This window comes from Schistosoma mansoni, chromosome W (assembly GCF_000237925.1).
Source record: "Schistosoma mansoni strain Puerto Rico chromosome W, complete genome".
Classification (NCBI taxonomy): domain Eukaryota; kingdom Metazoa; phylum Platyhelminthes; class Trematoda; order Strigeidida; family Schistosomatidae; genus Schistosoma; species Schistosoma mansoni.
Genome location: NC_031502.1, coordinates 32,142,309 through 32,162,220, shown reverse-complemented (window position 1 = coordinate 32,162,220; position 19,912 = coordinate 32,142,309). Strand labels below are relative to the sequence as shown.

General features: G+C 35.9%; 1 protein-coding gene across 1 annotated transcript in view; it reads left to right on the top strand.

Moving 5' to 3' along the window:
- The window catches only part of Smp_017810 (putative nipped-b-like protein (delangin) (scc2 homolog)), a 38,368-nt gene extending 19,791 nt beyond the window's left edge, over positions 1-18,577 (top strand). Inside the window, exons 10-26 of the mRNA XM_018789400.1 lie at positions 1,019-1,270; positions 1,414-2,089; positions 2,954-3,400; positions 4,692-5,063; positions 5,903-6,055; positions 6,313-6,409; positions 10,872-11,386; positions 11,556-11,853; positions 12,884-13,182; positions 13,279-13,370; positions 13,599-13,707; positions 14,317-14,758; positions 14,907-15,099; positions 16,553-16,944; positions 17,090-17,187; positions 17,406-17,546; positions 18,219-18,577. Coding sequence (XP_018654847.1) covers positions 1,019-1,270; positions 1,414-2,089; positions 2,954-3,400; positions 4,692-5,063; positions 5,903-6,055; positions 6,313-6,409; positions 10,872-11,386; positions 11,556-11,853; positions 12,884-13,182; positions 13,279-13,370; positions 13,599-13,707; positions 14,317-14,758; positions 14,907-15,099; positions 16,553-16,944; positions 17,090-17,187; positions 17,406-17,546; positions 18,219-18,290 — 4,648 coding nt within the window. The 3' untranslated portion in view covers positions 18,291-18,577. The remainder of the gene's footprint in view (positions 1-1,018; positions 1,271-1,413; positions 2,090-2,953; positions 3,401-4,691; positions 5,064-5,902; positions 6,056-6,312; positions 6,410-10,871; positions 11,387-11,555; positions 11,854-12,883; positions 13,183-13,278; positions 13,371-13,598; positions 13,708-14,316; positions 14,759-14,906; positions 15,100-16,552; positions 16,945-17,089; positions 17,188-17,405; positions 17,547-18,218) is intronic.
- The last annotated feature ends 1,335 nt before the right edge of the window (positions 18,578-19,912 follow it).

The window sequence follows — 19,912 nt, the reverse complement described above, 5'->3', positions numbered from 1 at the left end:
GGTAGCTATATAAGTGCTGGTGGGGGCGTGAGTGATGAGATTGATGCACGTATAATGAAAGCCAGAGCGGCTTATGCCAATCTGGGCCATCTTTGGCGCCTTCGTGATGTTAGTCTGGCTGTAAAAGGTCGGATCTACAACGCGTCGGTGAGAGCAGTTTTGCTCTATGCTTGTGAAACCTGGCCTCTCCGAGTTGAGGATGTTAGACGTCTCTCTGTGTTCGATCATAGTTGTCTCCGAAGGATTGCTGACATTCAGTGGCAACACCATGTTAGTAATGCAGAGGTTCGGCATCGTGTGTTTGGACTCAGTGACGATAATTCAATTGGTGTCACCATCTTGAAACACCGACTTCGGTGGCTTGGACATGTTTTACGAATGTCGTCCCAGAGGCTTCCACGTCGTGCATTATTTGTCGACTCTGGGACTGGTTGGAAAAAGCGGAGAGGAGGTCAGTGTATGACATGGTGTCGTGGCACGAAAGAAAGCTGCAAAGGGCTAGCTTCTGTTGGTCCTTCACGACTCCCTGGCTGGAGTCCGAGAGATGGTGCAACACAGTGGCTAGAGACGTTATCAGATATGGCTCAGAATAGAAGCCAGTGGCGATCCTGCTGCAACCTTCTTTTACTTTCTACATAAAGAGTGGTTCTAACTTTCTTAACTGAAAGAGTCTTCTGGTTGTACATTCAGTTCCTCCCATCATTACTCTTCTACTTTTCTTTTTTTCCTTCTTTTATATATACGCATCTTCTTCCTTTCCCCATTCTCATTATTTTGTGTGGCGCATATGTATCCGGTGCCCTTTGTACCAATATATATGTGATTAAATAAATAAATAAATAAGTTTAGACAACAATGTTTATCTCACAGGATCACAATGCCGACGATTTGTCACTGAGCCGTTCTTAATAAACTATTACGCCTTACGATTAAGCCCTTTTTAACTTAGTTTACACTGTTCCATAAAAATACTTTATTAGTTAATATTGGAAATCTTTATTGTTTCGACCTTTTGTAGATTGAATAGTGAAGATAGCATTCAAATGCTTACAGCATTAGCACTTTTGTTGGTTCAGTCGGTTATAAGTCTTCCTGACCCATCACCTCTCAACTCAGAACAAAATACTAATGTTTTCTATCAGAGCTCAAATGTCTCTGTCTCCACTGATGGAGGATTAGTTCAAAAAGCAGATGATGAAGTGACAATTATTAATTCTTATCATAATGCTCTTCGTACAGCCCATACTTTTCTGTTGGTTTTCCTACGCAAGTAAGTAAGGTTTAGTTTTTCTCGTCTGCTTTAGATATTGTTTTATCTGAATCTCTCATTAATTTAAGTGTCTGTAATTATTTACTGCTCACTGTCAATTTAATACATTTTACAAACTTTTGTCTTTTTGTCAATAAATCTAGATCAACAATGAAGGGCGAAGATGATTACCGAATTATTTTTGAAAACTTCGTAAATGACCTTCTCTTAGCTGTTAACAAACCGGAGTGGCCAGCATCAGAGGTTATGCTTAGTCTTCTTGGTAGTTTGTTAGTACAGCAGTTCAATAACAAAGCACTTGATCAAAGTGTTCGGGTTGCTAGTGTCGATTACTTGGGAACAGTTGCATCTACATTACGTCGTGACGCAGTAACTAGCCAATTGAAGGAACATGATATTGATGCTGTCATCCGTGATCTATTGGATGGTAATCAGTCAGATGAAGATGAAGAAGATTCTGAAGAAGAGTTACAAGATTTAGATACAAAAACTGATGACACAAAAGAAATAAATGGCGATCGTGAATCTAGCTCAGAAGTAGATAGGAATAAATCAGAGTCTGATATTCATTCAGTTGGTTCTGCTTCCACTACTGAAACACCAATACGCCATAATGAGAATGGTTATAGTTCGACAAACACAAAATCTGTAGCCAAAGTAATTGATACCAAAATTCCTAAAGACAAAGTCATCAAAAGTAAAAGGTCAGGACACAAAGACAAATATACGGATCCCATTTCTCAGTTGGATCGAGTCCAGGCACTGCGTGACGCTATTTTAGACTATCTTGCAGCAGAAGAGGCGAGTCCTACGGCAGTTGTAAGTCTTTTTTATATTGTGCAATTTATCCATCATAGTTTACCCTACATTCTGCATGCTCCTGTAGTCCTATGACTAAGTTAGGATTTCGACAACCACTAATTTGTTCTATATCACAAATTTCGTTACCATAAACTGTCATTTGAAGGCATAGATTGACAAAGCAATCAGAAGTTCCAATCGTTATTTTGAATCACATTTAAAATCCACTCTATCCGGCTTTATGGATATCAGATTTTGAAATATTGACGCCAGTTGAATCCTAATTAGTGTTCTCAACAAGCTATTAAAAAAACCATAGACGCTCACTTTCTTTTTAATTTGGATATCGTAGTCCTGTTAATTCACCTGCCACATTTCATTGATGTAGATGAGTAAAGCCGGACAGAAAACATTGAGAACACCAATTCAGTGTATATTCAAAGAACATTTCCAAGAAACCTCCCAAAAACTGGGAGGATTCTCTCAACAATCCAGTTTTGAATAATAAGGTCTATTGTCTGACGTGACATGGGGATTCACCAACGTGTAGCTCAAAGTACGGTTTCAAGTGACCAGAGATTTGATTTCGTAAGCTCGAGTTAGCGGTTGACACTTTCGTAAGGGACGAGGAGATCGTTCATAACTGATTTGTATATCGTAGTAGTAACAACGTCTCAGCCAACACACTTCATTTTGTCATTAGAATAATTGCGTCTGATATCTATTTCATTCCGAAAACTGCGATCACACTGATAAAAAATCGCATCGTGTACTCTCTCTCTCTCTCTCTCTCTATATATATATATATATATATATATATATAATCCCTAATTTTTGTTCTGAATCGCAATTTAATTGTTAATTACTCATTTTATATTTCAGTATGCTCGTAAATTTTACCTGGCTCAGTGGCTTAATGATTGTACAAAGGAAACAGAACGTGCTCAACGAAGTGCAGTACAGAAGAAAAACCAGAATGCTGTTTTAAATGGCAATGGTGAAACTGTATGTGCTACCAAAGGTTTTTCTGAGGCAGATCAGGCGCTAATCCTAGCGGTAGCGGAAAGAAGAAGACAGCACATTTTGTCGAAAGTACGTGAAGCTCCACAGTCTTGGCGACAACGTAGATGTTTATGGAGCAATTCATTGCCTTCTAATGAGAAAACAAAACAGTCTGCAAACATCTGTATTTCTGATTCAAATCAGGAAACGACGCTCATTTTCCAGGGTACTTTAGACTATGAAGATTGCTGCTTAGTTTGTCGTTATCTAGCCAGTCTCCGACCATTTTCTCAAAGTTTTGACGTTTATTTATCCCAAATATGTAGAGTAAGTTTTACTACTTTAAATGGGTTTTACATTAAATTTTGTAATCAGTTTTCCTCACATTTCGCTATGTAGTATCCCATAAAGTTAATGGACATTTCAAAAACATATGATAAACACTAAAATGATTATTTGTACTATTTGTTAGTGATGGTAATGGAACATGATCGGACGTCTAAGTGTTTCGAACAAGACGAAGTTAATTTTTCTTTTCCCATTAATCTGTGCGCGCTCTTGGAAAAATGAACCTTTTTCGCGACTTAAATAACTCTCTGATTATAGGTATCAATATCAATATTGGACTTCATAATTTCAAATAAATTAAGGATTGGATAGAAAGTTTCTTAAACTTGTGTTAATTTTATTTCGGTTATTTATTTGCTCTGAAGAAGTTTCTTAGATTGTCACGAAACTTCAGAATTAGTAATTTCTACTGATTGGGATATCACAAAAAATATATTTATTATTAGTTTGAAATTCAGGATGGGTCCATGTATGAGCTTTTATACCTTTCTATCTCATGATTCTAAAACCTCTGTATCTGTAACCACGTAAAACCGTTGAAAATCGTCGGCAAATCTATGTTACGAAGCCATTGTGTAGGTTCTGTTAGTGAGTTGACGAATGTGATGAATCTATGTATAGTGAAGACGTATTGGATAATTTCTATTCGGCTCATCTTTGGGGTCGTCGTATTGTTAGTCTGCCTTGTAGTGTCAGTTGATATCTCAAGCCCATATTCCTTATTCTAACTTCTCGACAAGTCAATTTGCCTATCCATCTTGAGTCAAGTTTTCACCTTGTTACTTATTCACTTATTAACCCCGACTATTTTGTATGTGAGCGTAGGTGTGTGTATACTTTTTATCTTATTCATCACATGTCTGTAACCTATTCTTGTCTGACTATAAATATTGATTAACGCTTGATTAAAGCGAGTTGGCTTACCCGCCATCTCCAATGTGCTTGCTCGCTGATACTTGCTCATGTGCTTATAGCTTTCTGGCCTGCGTTATTTGACAATAAACTGTAGTTGCCGCTTCTCTTTGCCTTCTGATTTTATGCACCGTTAAGATTTGTGTTATAACGGTTGTCGAGGTGAACGATTAGCGAAGCACGGCACTACAGCCTTTTAAACGTGACAACAGTTCTACCCTTATTTTGTGAAACCTGATCCAACTTAGTCATCACAGTCACATCAAATTTTTTACACCAAGGGGATAAAATTTCACTTTTTAGATTGATGAGTACTTTGTAATTCTCAGCATAAATTTCGGTTTTCTGTACGTTTCAGTTATTGAGTGAATCGTCGGTTGCTGTGCGTACTAAAGCGTTAAGATGTTTATCAGCAGTGGTGGAGGCTGACCCAAATGTTCTAGCTCGCGTAGATATTGAGCGGGCTGTACATTCTCGTCTTCTAGATACATCGACTTCAGTTCGTGAAGCTGCTGTAGATCTACTTGGTCGATTTTTAAGTTGCAGACCAGAGCTGACTGCACAGTATTATCCAATGTTGGCCGAACGAATACGAGATAAGGGAGTAAGTGTCCGCAAACGCGTTATTCGGATCCTTCGTGACATTTGTCTTGAGCAACCAGACTTTCCAAGAGTTGCTGAAATTTGTGTAAAAATGATTAGACGTGTTAACGATGAAGAAGGAATCAAGGTAATTTAAAATCCTGTTGATTTATTGCTTTTTTTTTGCTTTCCCTGTTAAATTTTAAAATACTATGTTAAGCTTAAATCTAGGTGGATCTTTTCTTACATATAGTTTTCTGGACTGAGTAGTCAAATGTGCTTGAATACAATACCTGTGTAACTATCCGTGTAGTAGTCCTCTTTAATTTACCACATTGTGTTAAATTATATCACCAGTCCATTACAGTCTGTATTGGTTGTAACAAAATGTAGTTCCTCGACCTTTGACCTCGGTCCTGTATTTAATTAGAAGCTCAATATCCTTCGATTCTGTTACCTGATATCCTCGCATATTTTTGATTTTATCATTTCCGTAACTATGATACTTTTGATTCCTTCTTCGGTTTGGGTACCCGGGCAGTATCACAGCCCTCACACAAATCAAACGAGATTTGTGTGGCGCATTTATATCTGGTGCTCGTTTGTACCAATATTTATGTGTTTAAATAAATAAATAAATAAAAAAAATACTTTTGATTAGTGTGTGATAACAAGTTACAGAGAACATTTGACGCAATCAAACTGTGGTAATATCATTTTATAACACCATTTTTTGTTTATACGTACCTAGTTTATCATTGTTGATGTCGATCTAAAATCCATATAACCTTAATACCAAATAAAATTTTCACATAACCTGCTAGATCTCGCTTTATATTACATCATGTTGGCTATTGTTTCATGACTTGAGGAGAAATATTCCTTTCTGAAGGTGTTAATTTGGTTAAATGTTTATTATTGGTTTTTGAAGTACTGACATTGGAGTTTGTGAATATTCTGATAACAGCGTTTCTGTTTTGCCCTTAGAAACTTGTTCATGAGGTCTTTCAGGCAATGTGGTTTACTCCTGTACGTGAAAGAGAAACAGTGAAGCTACTTCGAAAGGTCATGAATATCACAGATGTCGTTGGAGCTTGCAAAGACACAGGTTATGAGTGGTTTGAACAATTTTTACGTACTGTAAGTAATTTTTTGAATTGTATGATATGTATTAATTACATAGTCGTTCATTTTGTTGGTGAATGAGATGGTGATAATTAGATTAACAGGGAGAAAATGTTTTGTGGCTTATCTTTGATTTTCTTGATTCTGATATCCTAAATTATTGACATTGAATTAGGGTCTGAGTTATACTGAGAGATGTGTATCATGTATTACGCAACTTATTTAACTCAACTTCTTGAATAATGTATTTGTCGATATTGTATTATTTATAGCTTTTAAAGAAAGAAGAAACGGAAAAAGTCAAACCAGTTGAAAAAGCATGCAAACAAATAGCTGATTGTTTGGTTCAAAATATTATGCGATTAGAAGGTAATGCTACTTGAAACTCAGTATTTATTTCATATAAATTTTCTATTCAAGGAATAAAAACCCACATCTGAAATTTCATTTTTACTTTAATGCCATACCGCTTTAACCGTGAACATGAATTCTAGTTATGTCTTTTGTCCAGGTCATTTCATTCAGCGAATTAAGTTCAAGAGAACGACGTAAACCGGATATTACCATTCCTAACATAAAGTCACTTGTACTATGGTTTAAAATATGAATCTAAATAACATTGGTATTTGGATGTCGCATAAATAAACGATCGCCTATCGTGGTGAACCGATCAGGCTATACTGGCTGGAACAATCGTCTCTCAAGGTTCTACCATGCCATGCAGGTCGATTGAACAGCGCTAAAACTAAAAGCTGACTGTACAGAGATGTGACGGCATTAAGGTGTTCCCTTCAAACAACCAGCATAACAGCGATGCTGCCTTCCCATGAGGAAGGGTGGGGTTAGAAAAGACCGACCCTAAAAATGCACACCTCGCCTTGCACCATGGATATCAGTCCCTGGCGGTAAGGTCTCAACAAGTACTGTGCTAACACGAAAACTACTCACAAAAATGTCGTGTGTGACTGACCTCAAGCAATTGTCTCTTGGGCACTGTGGTCACACTCTCGAGTTACTAAGACCCCCTCACCCGAATTCTTTTTCAGGTATCTCCAGAAGTACCCTTCCACGTTGTGATCGACCGGGAAGTGATAACCGCCGTCGTACCTATAACAGAACTCAAAATCACTGTATTCATAATCAATCTCCCTCTTCAATTCTTATTATTCCTCTTACATCGACTTATCAACTCCAAACTTCCTCTTTTGGCTTCCTCCTCAAGTGTCACCATGACCAAGGATTCTAGTGCGCAGAACAGTGTTCCAGGTCTTCTGAAACTTTGCTCCAAACTACACATTGGAGCCTTCAACGTATGTACCCTGTGTCAAATCGGCTAGCAGTCTTCCTTGGCTAAAACCCTAGAATCTCGTTCCATTGATGTATGCTGTGTCTCTGAAATACGTATACAGGATCTTAACATGGTCATTCACTTGACCTGACCTTACCATAACAGAGAACCGATGAGATACACCCTCCGTGTATCTGGCGACCCGACGGAAAGTTCTCGTGAACCTTCAGGTGTAGGCATAGCACTAAGTACGAGGGCAGAACAATCACTATCAGAATGGATCCCCGTTAACAGTCGCCTATGTGCTGTTCGGCTAAACGGCTCCATATGAACTCGGAAGGATAGAGACACGCGTCGTTGTCTTTTCGTCGTTTCTGCCTACTCTTCCACTGACTGCAGCCCGAATGAAGTGAAAGATGACTTTTACAGAAAGCTTTCTGAACTTTTCTGTAAAGCCTAACACTCAGACATAGTACTCGTACCAGATGACTTACATACACAAGTAGGTGGCCTGAACCAAACAGAAAGACATTTAGGTGTGTATTTTGATATTCCGGTTCAACGAACAGATGATGGTGACCGTCTGTTGTAGCTGTGCTCAGACAACCGTATATTTTTAGCAAAAACTAATTTTAGGCATAAAGAGATGAATCGTCTAACATGGCAGAGACCTCTGCACCAAACCGATGATGAACTCAAATAGACCATATTGCCATCAGTCATCGTTGGAGAGGCTCGATAGAAGATTGTCTCTCGTTCTGAAATAGCTGTTTGAACTCCGATCATGCTCTAATACGAGCATGCATTTGCTTGAGCCTCACTGGACGCAGAAAAACCACACTAGGAAGACGCATTAGAATTGAACTGAGTGACAAGAAAGCCAAAAGTAGATTCCGGGAACAAGTGAGGTCACACTTAGGCAGTTCTGTGAACGAGGCTGAGCTAGATGCTGCTAGGAAAGATATGCAAACAACTGTGGAAACAGCAGTGACATTTATCAGTGATTTACACCAAAGGGTTACGTAAAAACAATGGATTTCTGCCAAGTCTATTGCACTGATAGACTCTCGTAAACTCAGTCCATCAGGCTTGTAACATGATGACGAGCGGAAAACAGATCTAGGTCAACCAGCAGTCTACGGAAACGATCGTGAGCAGTGATTGGCTACGAGAGAAAAAGAGAAGGCAGTGTCTGTAGGTAACACAAGACAACTCCTCAGGCGAATAAAAGAAACGGGAATTAAGAATTCAAGTGTGAGAGGATTTCGGAAAAAGATGACACTCTTATCTACTATCAGGTCTTTAAGGATGTTGGTCCAGTTTTAAGTGGAAAAAAAATTACCCTAAAATCTGAGAACTGAATGTAATCCCGTCTGACTGATCGCAATCACTGATTTTCCCAATATATAAGAAGGAGTCAAAATCATCCTGTGATAAGCATAGAGGGACTAGTTTGAATAATATAGCATTTAAAATACTAGCCCCAATAACTATCGGGTGCCTAACTGTGACTCATGAACTGCAAACACGAGAAAATCAGGCTGGTTTCAGAAATGGTCGTGGCTGCATCGACCACATATTCACTATTCGTCAGTCATTAAAACACAGGCATGCTTATCGGCGTCCGACAATGATAGTTTTTCCTGACATGAAAGCAGCATTTGATTCTGTAGACCGAGAGGTTCTGTCTCAGTGTCTGTCACTGAAAGGTGTACCTCAGAAGTACATAAACCTTGTGAGGGCTCTTTACTCGAACACTACCAGTCGAGTGAGAGCTTATGGCGAACTGTCATCTGATTTGGCAACCTCAAGTTGTGTCCGACAAGGGTGTCTACTATCTCCATTTTTGATTAAATCCATCATTGACCAGTCCTTGAAATCATTAACTTCTGGTCTGTGCCATGTTGGTAGATGCAGACTACATGTTTGGGGTCCGCATGACTATCTTAACCAATGGTTGGAGACTGTGGGTGACATGGTTCAGAATCGATCACAATGGAGTAAATGTATGTCCTCTTTATCTTCCCTTGAACCGTGAGATTAAAATTGCTTTATATCGTTCTTTCCACAAACTAATGCTTTGTTCCTGTATTATATCCTTATATACAATCTTTCTTTTATATATTACTACCATTGAGGTGACTACTTCCATGAATTCGATGTTCATCTTGTTGTGCTAATGAGGTGTAGCAACTTTGACCGATGCATATATGTGCCTTATCCTACGTTGTGGCTGTCTGACTAGTAAATAAACAATCATGATATGTAGTGGATGTTTTCTCGGCACTGTTACCCAAGGACTTTTTTTACTTCTCTAATCTACCGTCATATCGTAGTAAAAACATTATTATTTAATGATTGTTCTACTTCACGCATAGTACTGGAAATATATTTCCTATCAGAGGCTGAGTGAGTATATTGCTAAGCGGTTCTCTCACTTCTACTCTGTGCGGCTATTAACATAAAATATGGGAGATTTATGTACATAATATATCTTCCTGGCATTGGTAATATATTTGGGAAATTACTTTTGCTGTCTCATGTCTTACGCAAGCTAGACATGTTAGTCGACGTTGTTGTGAACTATCGCCTAGTAAGTCGACAGGTTTGTATACATGTTCATTCATCAAGTTCCTCTGTTTCCAATGCTGTCTAGGTTAACATTATTTTAGAAAAAGTCTGGTGATCCAATCAAAACATATCGCTATCTTATTTAGTCCTAGGTTTTATAATCTATGACTTTTTGGAAATCACTTGGTTGGTGATAGTTAAATCTCTTGGATTTCAACCATTAATTCTCATACTCAAACTCTGCTTCACTTATTCTGATTTTAAGGACCCTCTCACAAAGTGTTGTAACCCCTAACTGTGGATTGTCTGGTTGTAATCCTAGAGATATTATAAATCAGTAGTTAAAAATTTTGTCATTCATCATTTATTTCCCCTTCTTAAATTGCGTCTCGGTTTATCTTTGTCATTGCACATGTATACCAACAGTGGTAATTTTTTCTCTACCACCTGTTAGAAATGAATGTAAGCTTTTCTTAACATCCTCTCCAGTCTACTTGCGGAAACGTTTTATAAATATTTGAATATTGGGTTTCCTTGACTATTTGTCATTTTTCACTTTTTTGGAAAGATATTTTATGATATTATATCTTTAATCGGTAACTGTTATCCACTTGTTATTACTCATAAGTATTTCACAGCTATGTATTTTTGTGCCGGATAGCAGTTTACTTAATGATACAGGGATAATGTCTAATTATCCATTATTTTCCTGAATAATGCATTTTTTAATAGTGGGGTCACATTTATCGTTCAATTTTTATTTGGTGGAACAAAACTGAATTTCAGAACCATAAATCAAGTCACTAATATTTAATTTGACTCAAGGTTACTCACTAAATGTTGGTGAAGAATAGGCTGTTATCTGAGTAAAAGTCTAAATTTTATAATGTAAAAGAAAGCGTATTAATTACTAGTCTTCTAGGAAAGTACGACATTGTTTATAATTTTCTGCTTATCTTTTTGGTATTTCAGAAATTTCAAGTCAAAGCAATCAGAGATTGGTAGCGTGTTTGGCAACACTTCATTTATTAACAAAAATCAGACCGGAATTAATGGTTCAGTATACAATGGTATTACAACCCTATTTGTCCATTCGTTGTAATGAAGCATCAGATGCCCATGTGTTACATTATGTTGCTAGAATTCTAGAAGCCACGTTGCCATTAATGGAACATCCTAGTGAGACACTAGTTGCACAACTTGAAGAGGATATGGTTCGTCTTACTCTGCGACATGGAAAAATGGTACTTGAGTCATGTGTTGCGTGTTTAGGTGCAGTTGTCAATCGTGTTTCGAAAAACTATTCTCTAGCTAGAGATTGTTTCACTCGGTTTTTCAATGCTCTTCAGAAATTTCGCAATGAGCTGTCCGATGATTCTGAACGCAAAATATCCCCAACTATTCGCCCTTCTATTCTTCGAGCTCTATTTACTGTAGGTTTGCTTTGCAAGCATTTTGATGCAGATGTATTTCGATCAAGTAAAAATGTGAGTTATTAAGTAATGTATGTAGCGTTTTTTCATCTTCGAAAGTATTTTGGTTAAATTTATAGTTTGAGATTTTGATACTTTATTTTTTATCTGTAATTTCATATTTATCTATGAATTAAGTAATAAAGAATAATATCTTTAAAAATTGTTTTGCTTTTTTGTGTAGGCGAATATTCGTGATCAGGTATTTGAAACACTTATGTTTTTCACAGAACAAGTTAAATCAGACATCGAAATGCGTAAGAAAGCATTATCAGGATTAGGTTTTTTGTGTACTCGTCATCATGAACTACTTTGTGGTCCTCGTCTTTGTAAATTCTATCATGATCTTTTGCAAGCTCCTTGTGATGAGGCGAAACCTAAACCATCCGACCATCATTTAGAATTGAAGTGTATTGTGCTGGAAAATTTGTTAAACTTTTTTCTTGAGGAAGAGAAACGCATGTTAGAAGCCGATGCAAAGTGTAAGTAATAATTTTTTGTGCTCCACTTAGACATTTTTGTAGTCATTCCAAAACTTGTTCCAGCTGTTTAAAGATGTGGTAAACATGTATTATTTTTGGATATTTGCTATGATCTGGTTTTATAAACCACCTTTTTATTATTCGATAAAGAAAAATATTTGTTTCTACAGCTCACCATCTTGGACAGTTTCTTTATTCTTCCTAAGCTGTAGCAGCGTTATTTCACGTCGGAACAATTTCATGAATAAAAGTTGTCGCTAACTGACCATTGTATTGTCTTCTGCTGAATGTCTTTAATTGAGAATAACCTACAGAAATGGACGTGCTTATTACTGATTCGAATGGCAATTTAAGTACTTCATACCTCTTGCCGGCCCTCAGTGAATTTAAGATGATACTGTGAATCTAATGCAGATAAGCTGTGAACATGAATTGAAATCAGACTATACCTGAAAGATTTTGTAATTAAATTGTCATCTAACTTTATATCTAGTCCTCAATATTATCTGGAACATCTAATGTATCAGTCACCCTCCTATTCCTCTCTATTTAGCAAACCATAAATTCTCAACTGAGATGGTTGTCAGTCTAGTAAAGTAGACGAAATTAAACTACATCTTTTACATATGAAAGCATTTGCTATCGCCATAGACATGATAACTAAATACTGCAATAGAACTGAGAGCACATTAGTGCTACTGGATGACTAAAAGTGGTTAGGACGAAGAACTAGGTTTGGCAAAAATGCTAGAGCCAAAACGGTATCCAAGTTGTAGACAAGTAAGTACTTTTTTTAAAAAATTATCCCGTTTATCAGACTTAGATTTGTGTACTTGACAACTATGCCATACTCTACTCTTCGCGTCATTTTTCACTCATGTACTATTGAGGATAGTTTCATCCATCACAATCTGTGTAGCGTTTTAATCTTTTCAATTCTAAGAAGGCACTATTCGGTCATATTACCCTTAACTTTGTGCCTTAATAATTCAGAATCTTTGATAAAATTATGTTGATTTCTATGTTGCAGGGAAGGCTAGTCAACATCAAGAATCATTAAAAGAAATGGGCGATATTGCTTCAGGTATGGGTAGTTCAGTTGCTCAAATGTATCTCAAAGATATACTGGAATCATTTTTTTCTCCATTTTTTACGGTGAGACTCACTGCCCTCTCTGTCATAACTACGATTCTCCGTCAAGGTCTTGTTCATCCAGTTCAAACTGTACCCTACTTGATAGCTATGCAGTCCGATATTGATCCGAATATTCGTATTAAAGCTGATGCTCAACTCCAGGAAATAGACACCAAATTCCCAGGTTTTCTGACAGTAAGTACGATGTCTTGATTTACTTATTTTTCCAATTTTGCCTGTTACAATTATTCACTTTTTTATATGAATTTTTCTCTGACTTTTTTTTCGCAGATGCGAGCTGCACAAGGTGTCAACTTATCTTATCGCCTTCAGCTTGTTTTATATAATGAGTTACGTGAAAAGCTAAAGGGTAATTCTGAAGGGCCTTCTCTTCAGCAAATAGGTTCCCCTGAATCTTCAAATTTTCACAAGTCCGCTCATTCTATTAATGCTACACGTCGAACTACCCGTAATAGATCTGAGGTTGATTGTTTGGGATCAGATGATAATCCAAAGTGTTCACCATCTACAAATGTTTCCGAATCTCAGTCCCTTCTCAATATTCCAGAAGATTCTTTTGGTGCTATTCGCGGTACCAGAGATCCTTTCAGTGAAGTTCCTTCTGCTATGAATTCGCATCTATATTCTATGCTTAGAAACAACAAAAGTCAACGCCGTTCTCTACTTAATGGCCTAATATCATTATTCGATGACTCACAGGTTCGTACTTATTTATTTTAAGTAATTTTTTACCACTTTCGTCGTTTGTAACTTTTAAAATTGACAACAATCTATCCACTTCAAGCAACGAATTCTTAAATACTGTGTTTCAAGCTGTTTGAATGAGCTTTTGCGAAAAGTTCCCTGATGTTCACTGACCATGAACTGTATTTTATTAATTTTCAGAGTGGGTTGTAAAACTATCACTCGATTTTCTTTCCTGGTGAATGTGCATTTTAAAGTCATTCCCAGGCACAACTCATGTACATATAGAAAAGTTGCATTGTGTTGTTCATGAGAATAATAGACTATGTTCGTTTGTACGCCATTGAGTTTTGCTTAACAAATTTCTCTGACTTTGTTCCCTATTTCCTCAGTTTTTCATCTGCGATTCATTTGCAGTATGATTATCTACCATCCGGAAAATTAGATCTTACGTTGTTATATAACTGCACTGTCGGTTATGAAGATGACTGACTAAAACAAATGTATATTTCTGATACATTTGTATTAGTGTATTTTATTGTGGTAGACAATTTATTTTAATTTTCATTGTAGGGATGTTTCTCAATACGTACAGGATCTAATTGACTTCCTTTTTTATTGTAGAAGATTCCTCTCAGTCAGTTAGTATATGTTGCTGATAATCTGGCTCATTTTCCTTATCAATCGCAAGAGGAACCTCTATTTGTCGTGCATCATATAGACTTGATGGTTAGTATGGCTGGTTCGGGAGTTTTAAAAAATGTTCGTGAGGCACTTTTTCCAGAACTAAAAGCAGCTCTAGAGGCTGTTGTTGCTGCCCAACTTGAGACAGATGCAAAAAACCGTGCACAAATGGAGCTGCAATTGAGTGCTGAACTTCAGGCCCAACAAGTTGCCTCGGCTGATGCTATGAGTAGAGGTGATCATGAAACAGCTGGATTACTTGCCGATCAAATTCAACATACTATTCAAAGAATAAACAGTTTGAATTCCTCCAATCCTTCTATTATGTCCAGTAACGCATCTCTATCTGAATTCCCTTCTGGGGCTCTCATTGGAACAGAGGGTAAGTGTTTTTTCCATCTTAACTTACTGATTATCAGCTGTCATCTCCATTGTTTACTATTGACCAAATAATAAATTGGGTCTATTTTGGTCTAAATTGCCTGATAATTTTTTTCTGATTTTCACAACATTTTCTATTCTTCTCATAGGTGTCTCCCGAGTTGATTTAGGTCCTTTCGAAATAGAAGAGGAGGAGGATCCGATTGCATTATTTGATAGACTGTCTAAGACTCGCCAAACATCTTTAGCAATAGTTCGCGACGCAATGCGTACCAGTCGCGCTTGTGTTTTATTGCTAACACTCAAGCAATTTCTAAAAGAATCTTATTGCATCACTGACGGGTAAGTCTTCTTATATTCAATGATCTCATGTTTGAATGAAAAAGGATTAATATTCTGTAAATATGATATTTTCCGGAAGTTGCTAGTTTCTGTTTTCAGAAACAGTTTTATGAAAGCTATGACACTATCATTTTAGTGCAAAAAGTTGCTTGAATAGCAAATAAACGTTGCATATAGAAAACTAAAATGAATCATTTTGCTTGATGTAAGTAAACACTAAAAAGTATTGAGTAGACGAAATAAAAGTATTTCCACACCATTTTGAAATTATCAATATTGATCATGATACAAGTGTCAGTTTCCCACAGCTTCATTTTTATGTGCTAAGAATCATAATTTTTAGTACACACAGATTACTCAAAAAAGTCTTCTAAAACCCTGTTGACAAAGCTAATTTTATTATTCAAAAGTCAACTCAACAAAAAAGTAATACTGTGGTTATTCGAAATTAAGTGGTAGTTACAGATTTTTGGTTGTAAATCTGTATAAACTGTCGCATTTTTGAAGAAATGACCAGAATAAGAATGCTAATGTCTTACGTAAAATTCTCTCAGTAAATGAGCTTAGATTTCAATTCTTTGTCAGCTGAAGTACTTAACATTTATTTATTTAAACACATAAACATTGGTATAAAGAGGCATCAAACAAATATGCACTCCATAAATCATTCGATTTGTGTGATACTCCCTGGGTGCCCAAGCCGAAGCAGGTGGTCTTCTTAAGTAGCCACATCCCGAGCCTTCGACCTAGAGGTCTAATCCACAAGGTAGTGGAGCAACATCAGGAGATGCAGTCCCATGGTGACCGGTGACCAATAATTGGTTCATATGCCATTTGTTCCTTCAAAATCTTGGATCCCATGTGCACCATTGGTTTGGAATTAGGGTTTTCCAACTCCTCTATGTGGACCCTCCGTGTCCACCAACCCGGTTAAAGCTCTAGACATTCACTTCTCGTCCTATCAACTTCATAAACAACACCCTTGTCTGAAGAACGTAGGGAGTAGGACTTCCCTATCAGTGGCTGTGTACGCGTGACTATGTGAGAGAGCATTTGGAGAGGGAGAGCTGACTTTCTCCACTCTTGGCCGTACCATGGAATTCAGGAGCATGTATTTGCCTATTAGTTACAATGCGCATGGTATTACCATAGTTAAACTGAGCCCTTAAATAAAAGCAGTAAAGGTTCTGGTTTCTATCATCTACGACTTAACTGTACTTGCACATTTATAAAACTTTTACTGTCAAAGTCAAAAACAAAGTATTTCAAGATTTATCTAACGTTTACGAACCTACTTATTGAGGTGGTGTTGTGTACTATAAAAATCTATCTTCAATATTTTCCCTCCAAAAGTACCATTCAATTTGTCGTTGGTACTTAGGGATTTATACTTATCACCCATTATGTTTTCCTATATATATATCATTTCCACATTTCTTTCTTTGTATTCCAGTAAAATCCAACGTTACTCACCTTCTGATTCAGCCAAATTATGGGAGAAGCCGTTAACACGACGTGTCGGTGTTCATTTTCATCCAATACCTTGTTTAAAAGCTGCCGGAATGGAGATTAATAAATCTGATTCTCATATCCTATGCAATTCTCAATCATCAGTTAGAACAGATAATAGTAGTGTGGAGTTATCCAATCCTAATGACAAGCAAGCAGATAGTGGAGAAGAAATGATAAATGAAATGCAATCTCTCATCCGAGATTACTTAGACTTCCGAAAGTTAATTCTTACCATTGATCCTCCGGGAGAAGAAGAACTGGGACCTGATGACTTGAATACTTCAGTACAGTCCGGTGGGCCTACTAATGATGATCGATTAAATACAGTTTCAGGTAGCATTTATAATTCTGCTTACGTATATTCATTCAAGTTTTTATATCTGTTCTTAATAAATAAGTTACTTTTACTATTAGTGATTGAAATATATTATCAACTTATACTTTATGCCAATTTATTAACCACTTTTTATACTTCCAGATAGTACACAGTTGAGTAAAGGTCGATCCGTAAGAACGTTAGTACCACAATTGCACAGTAAATCTTCGGAAGATGACAATGATTCAGAAGATTCAAATGTTAGTGATTTTTGATATTCTTTAATGCAAATGTATTTCATTCTCATCCATAGAATAAGAGCTCCGTCTCATATTTAACTTGATTTATGGTAAAATATGTACATTTACTTATGCTTATATTAACGTCTGGTAAATATGTTGTGTTCAGTTATTTCACTTCCTTAAAAAAATTATTATGAAAGTATAATAACTGCGTTTGTTTTCATTTTGATTTCTAGGCAGGTGGTGCTTCTCGACTTATGTTGGCACAATCAGCTCCTACAAAGAAACGGAAACCAGCCCTCAATCTACGTGGTAATTTGAAAAATCCTCTAGCTCGAAATACCAAGAATAAGCGCAAACGTCGAAAACGATGCATAGTAATTAAATTTCTTTTCACTAAACTTTGTTTTTTCTTGCATGAAATTTGATAAGGAATAATTTCACTTTGACTCTTCAAATGATCGTTTCTTCCTAATGTTGGAATCAATAAACAGGGAATCTTATGTTCTATTGAAGATGTTTGTACTATACAACTGTATTTCTACGAGGATTTTGCAAACTCTACTTATTCTTTTGCTTGTTCGCATTGTGTTGGTCGATTAAAACACAAATGTGCACTTGAAAAAGCTAAACCAAATACAATAAGCAATCTTACTGTAGACACCAAATTCTTCTGCAGAGCCTAGTAGCTCCAATTGTATTTTCTTTTTAGTTACACACTAATTTATAAGGTGTGTGTTTCTGTGCTATAAATATATAAGAATAGTATACTTAATAGCAACAGCTTACGCAATATTTAACCGAGTCAATTAAATTCCTTGTAAGGACTCATTTCTCTTTCTTTTACAAGCGTTGTAAAACTTAGGTATATAGTGTTCTCAAGAAAAAAGTCAATGAATATCTGTTGAGCAGAGTTATACACTTGAAAAAAATATAAAGCACTGTGACTATTAATTGTTGTGGTCAGACATTTTAACGTGAAACTATTCAATAGTTGATTATTTTAATTCTTGACTCTAACTTATGTTCCTGATTTTTTTTAAACCTAGATGGCGGCCAGTTCTAGTGGGGAAGAAAGTGATTCAGCAGACGAATCTGAACCATCTGATCCAGATTACTAATCTTCCTACTTAACCTGTTCCCTAACTTACTATGTTTTACAACGCTTGGCTGTAAAAATAAATCTGTTACTGCGCCATATTTTGTCTTTAAGTCAAAATTTCGCAAAATGTGCATTATGATGTGTTTATACTACAGATGTCCTACCTAAAGAATGGAACAAAACAAACCAATATCATCAGGTTTCTTAAACAATTCTATATTTGTTGAATAATCTACTGACTTATTTGTCAACTCAATCCTAATTTTTGTACTAAAGATTTTTTTCTTCTATAGTCATTCACTCTTTTCTTTTTCACTCTTATGGCAGCTTATCTACTGGTCATATTTAATTGTCTATATGGAAGCAATGTATACTTAGATTTCTGGCTGAAGTTTTATCGTACTGTTCTAATGTAATCATGTAAACCTACTTTTTTTTAAAAAAAGTGTAATAATGAAATTGTTCAGATCTCATTAATTACATCGGATTATATCGTGAATAAATTCTTCTTGTTGAAAGTTCAATTGATTTACGCTAGAATCACATTCCCCAAAATAATAATAATTCATTATTATATTCTGGGTTAATGCTTCCCTACTATTTGAGAAACATTTGATATATATATTATATCCAAAAGTATAATTTTGTGTTATTTTTTCGCAATTACATCTAAATTTTAACTTCTGTACATTTATATTTCATATTAAAGTTTCATTGACGGCATGATTTATTCTCTTTTTACATAATCACTAATTTGTTTGTAACATTGTTTATATAGTGGTATATTGTAGAAATTTCAATTTTGTACATATTTATATATATACATATACATATATGTATATTATTTTCGTAAGATTTATAATAATTAATTGTTAATACCGCCTATTCTATAAATCTTATTGTATTGTTTGTTTTTTTCTTTTTCATAATTTACCTATCATTAATGAATGATTTAATTTGCTTGAGAAACGTTTCATCATCCTCACTGACCTGTATTGTAATACCATCTTTCTGTATATAACATATTTCTGTATGTTCGTCTGCATTACACATTCTCTTATGTATGACTTATCTTTCATATTTTCCTTTTTTTTCGTTGTCTTTTTTGTGTATACTTTAATCGTTCACTGAATAGGTGTGCTCTTTCGACTAGCTATTAATAGTCTTTCTTTGTTTTAAACAGCAGTAGTGCTGTTAATGTAATGAATTTTTCGTTTAACACTTTTATTCGTCTGTGTATATTTTTTTTTCTCAGCACTCATTATTCTGATATTCGTTTGCCCATTGTGTATATGTGTTTGTCTGTGAGACTAAGAGTCTAATTAAATTCTATCTTAATTTTGCTTTGTTTTCATGAATAATCATGTTTAAAATTTATAATCAGCCAAAAGAATTGTTTCTTTCATCATTAGTTTTATTTAGTTCCACTCATTAGTTAGAAGACTTAAGGGGGTAATGATTCGTTTTTTCACTTATTCGGATTCAATTACCCTCTTCTTAGTATTATATCTGAAATTTTAATTTCAAAAGCCTGGGTCATTGCGGTAGATATGGATCGCCAGTCCCTGTAGAGAATCTTGATAAACAAGAAAGTTCAAAGTGTCGAATTCAAAGTTTTCAATTAGTTTGTACAACACACCT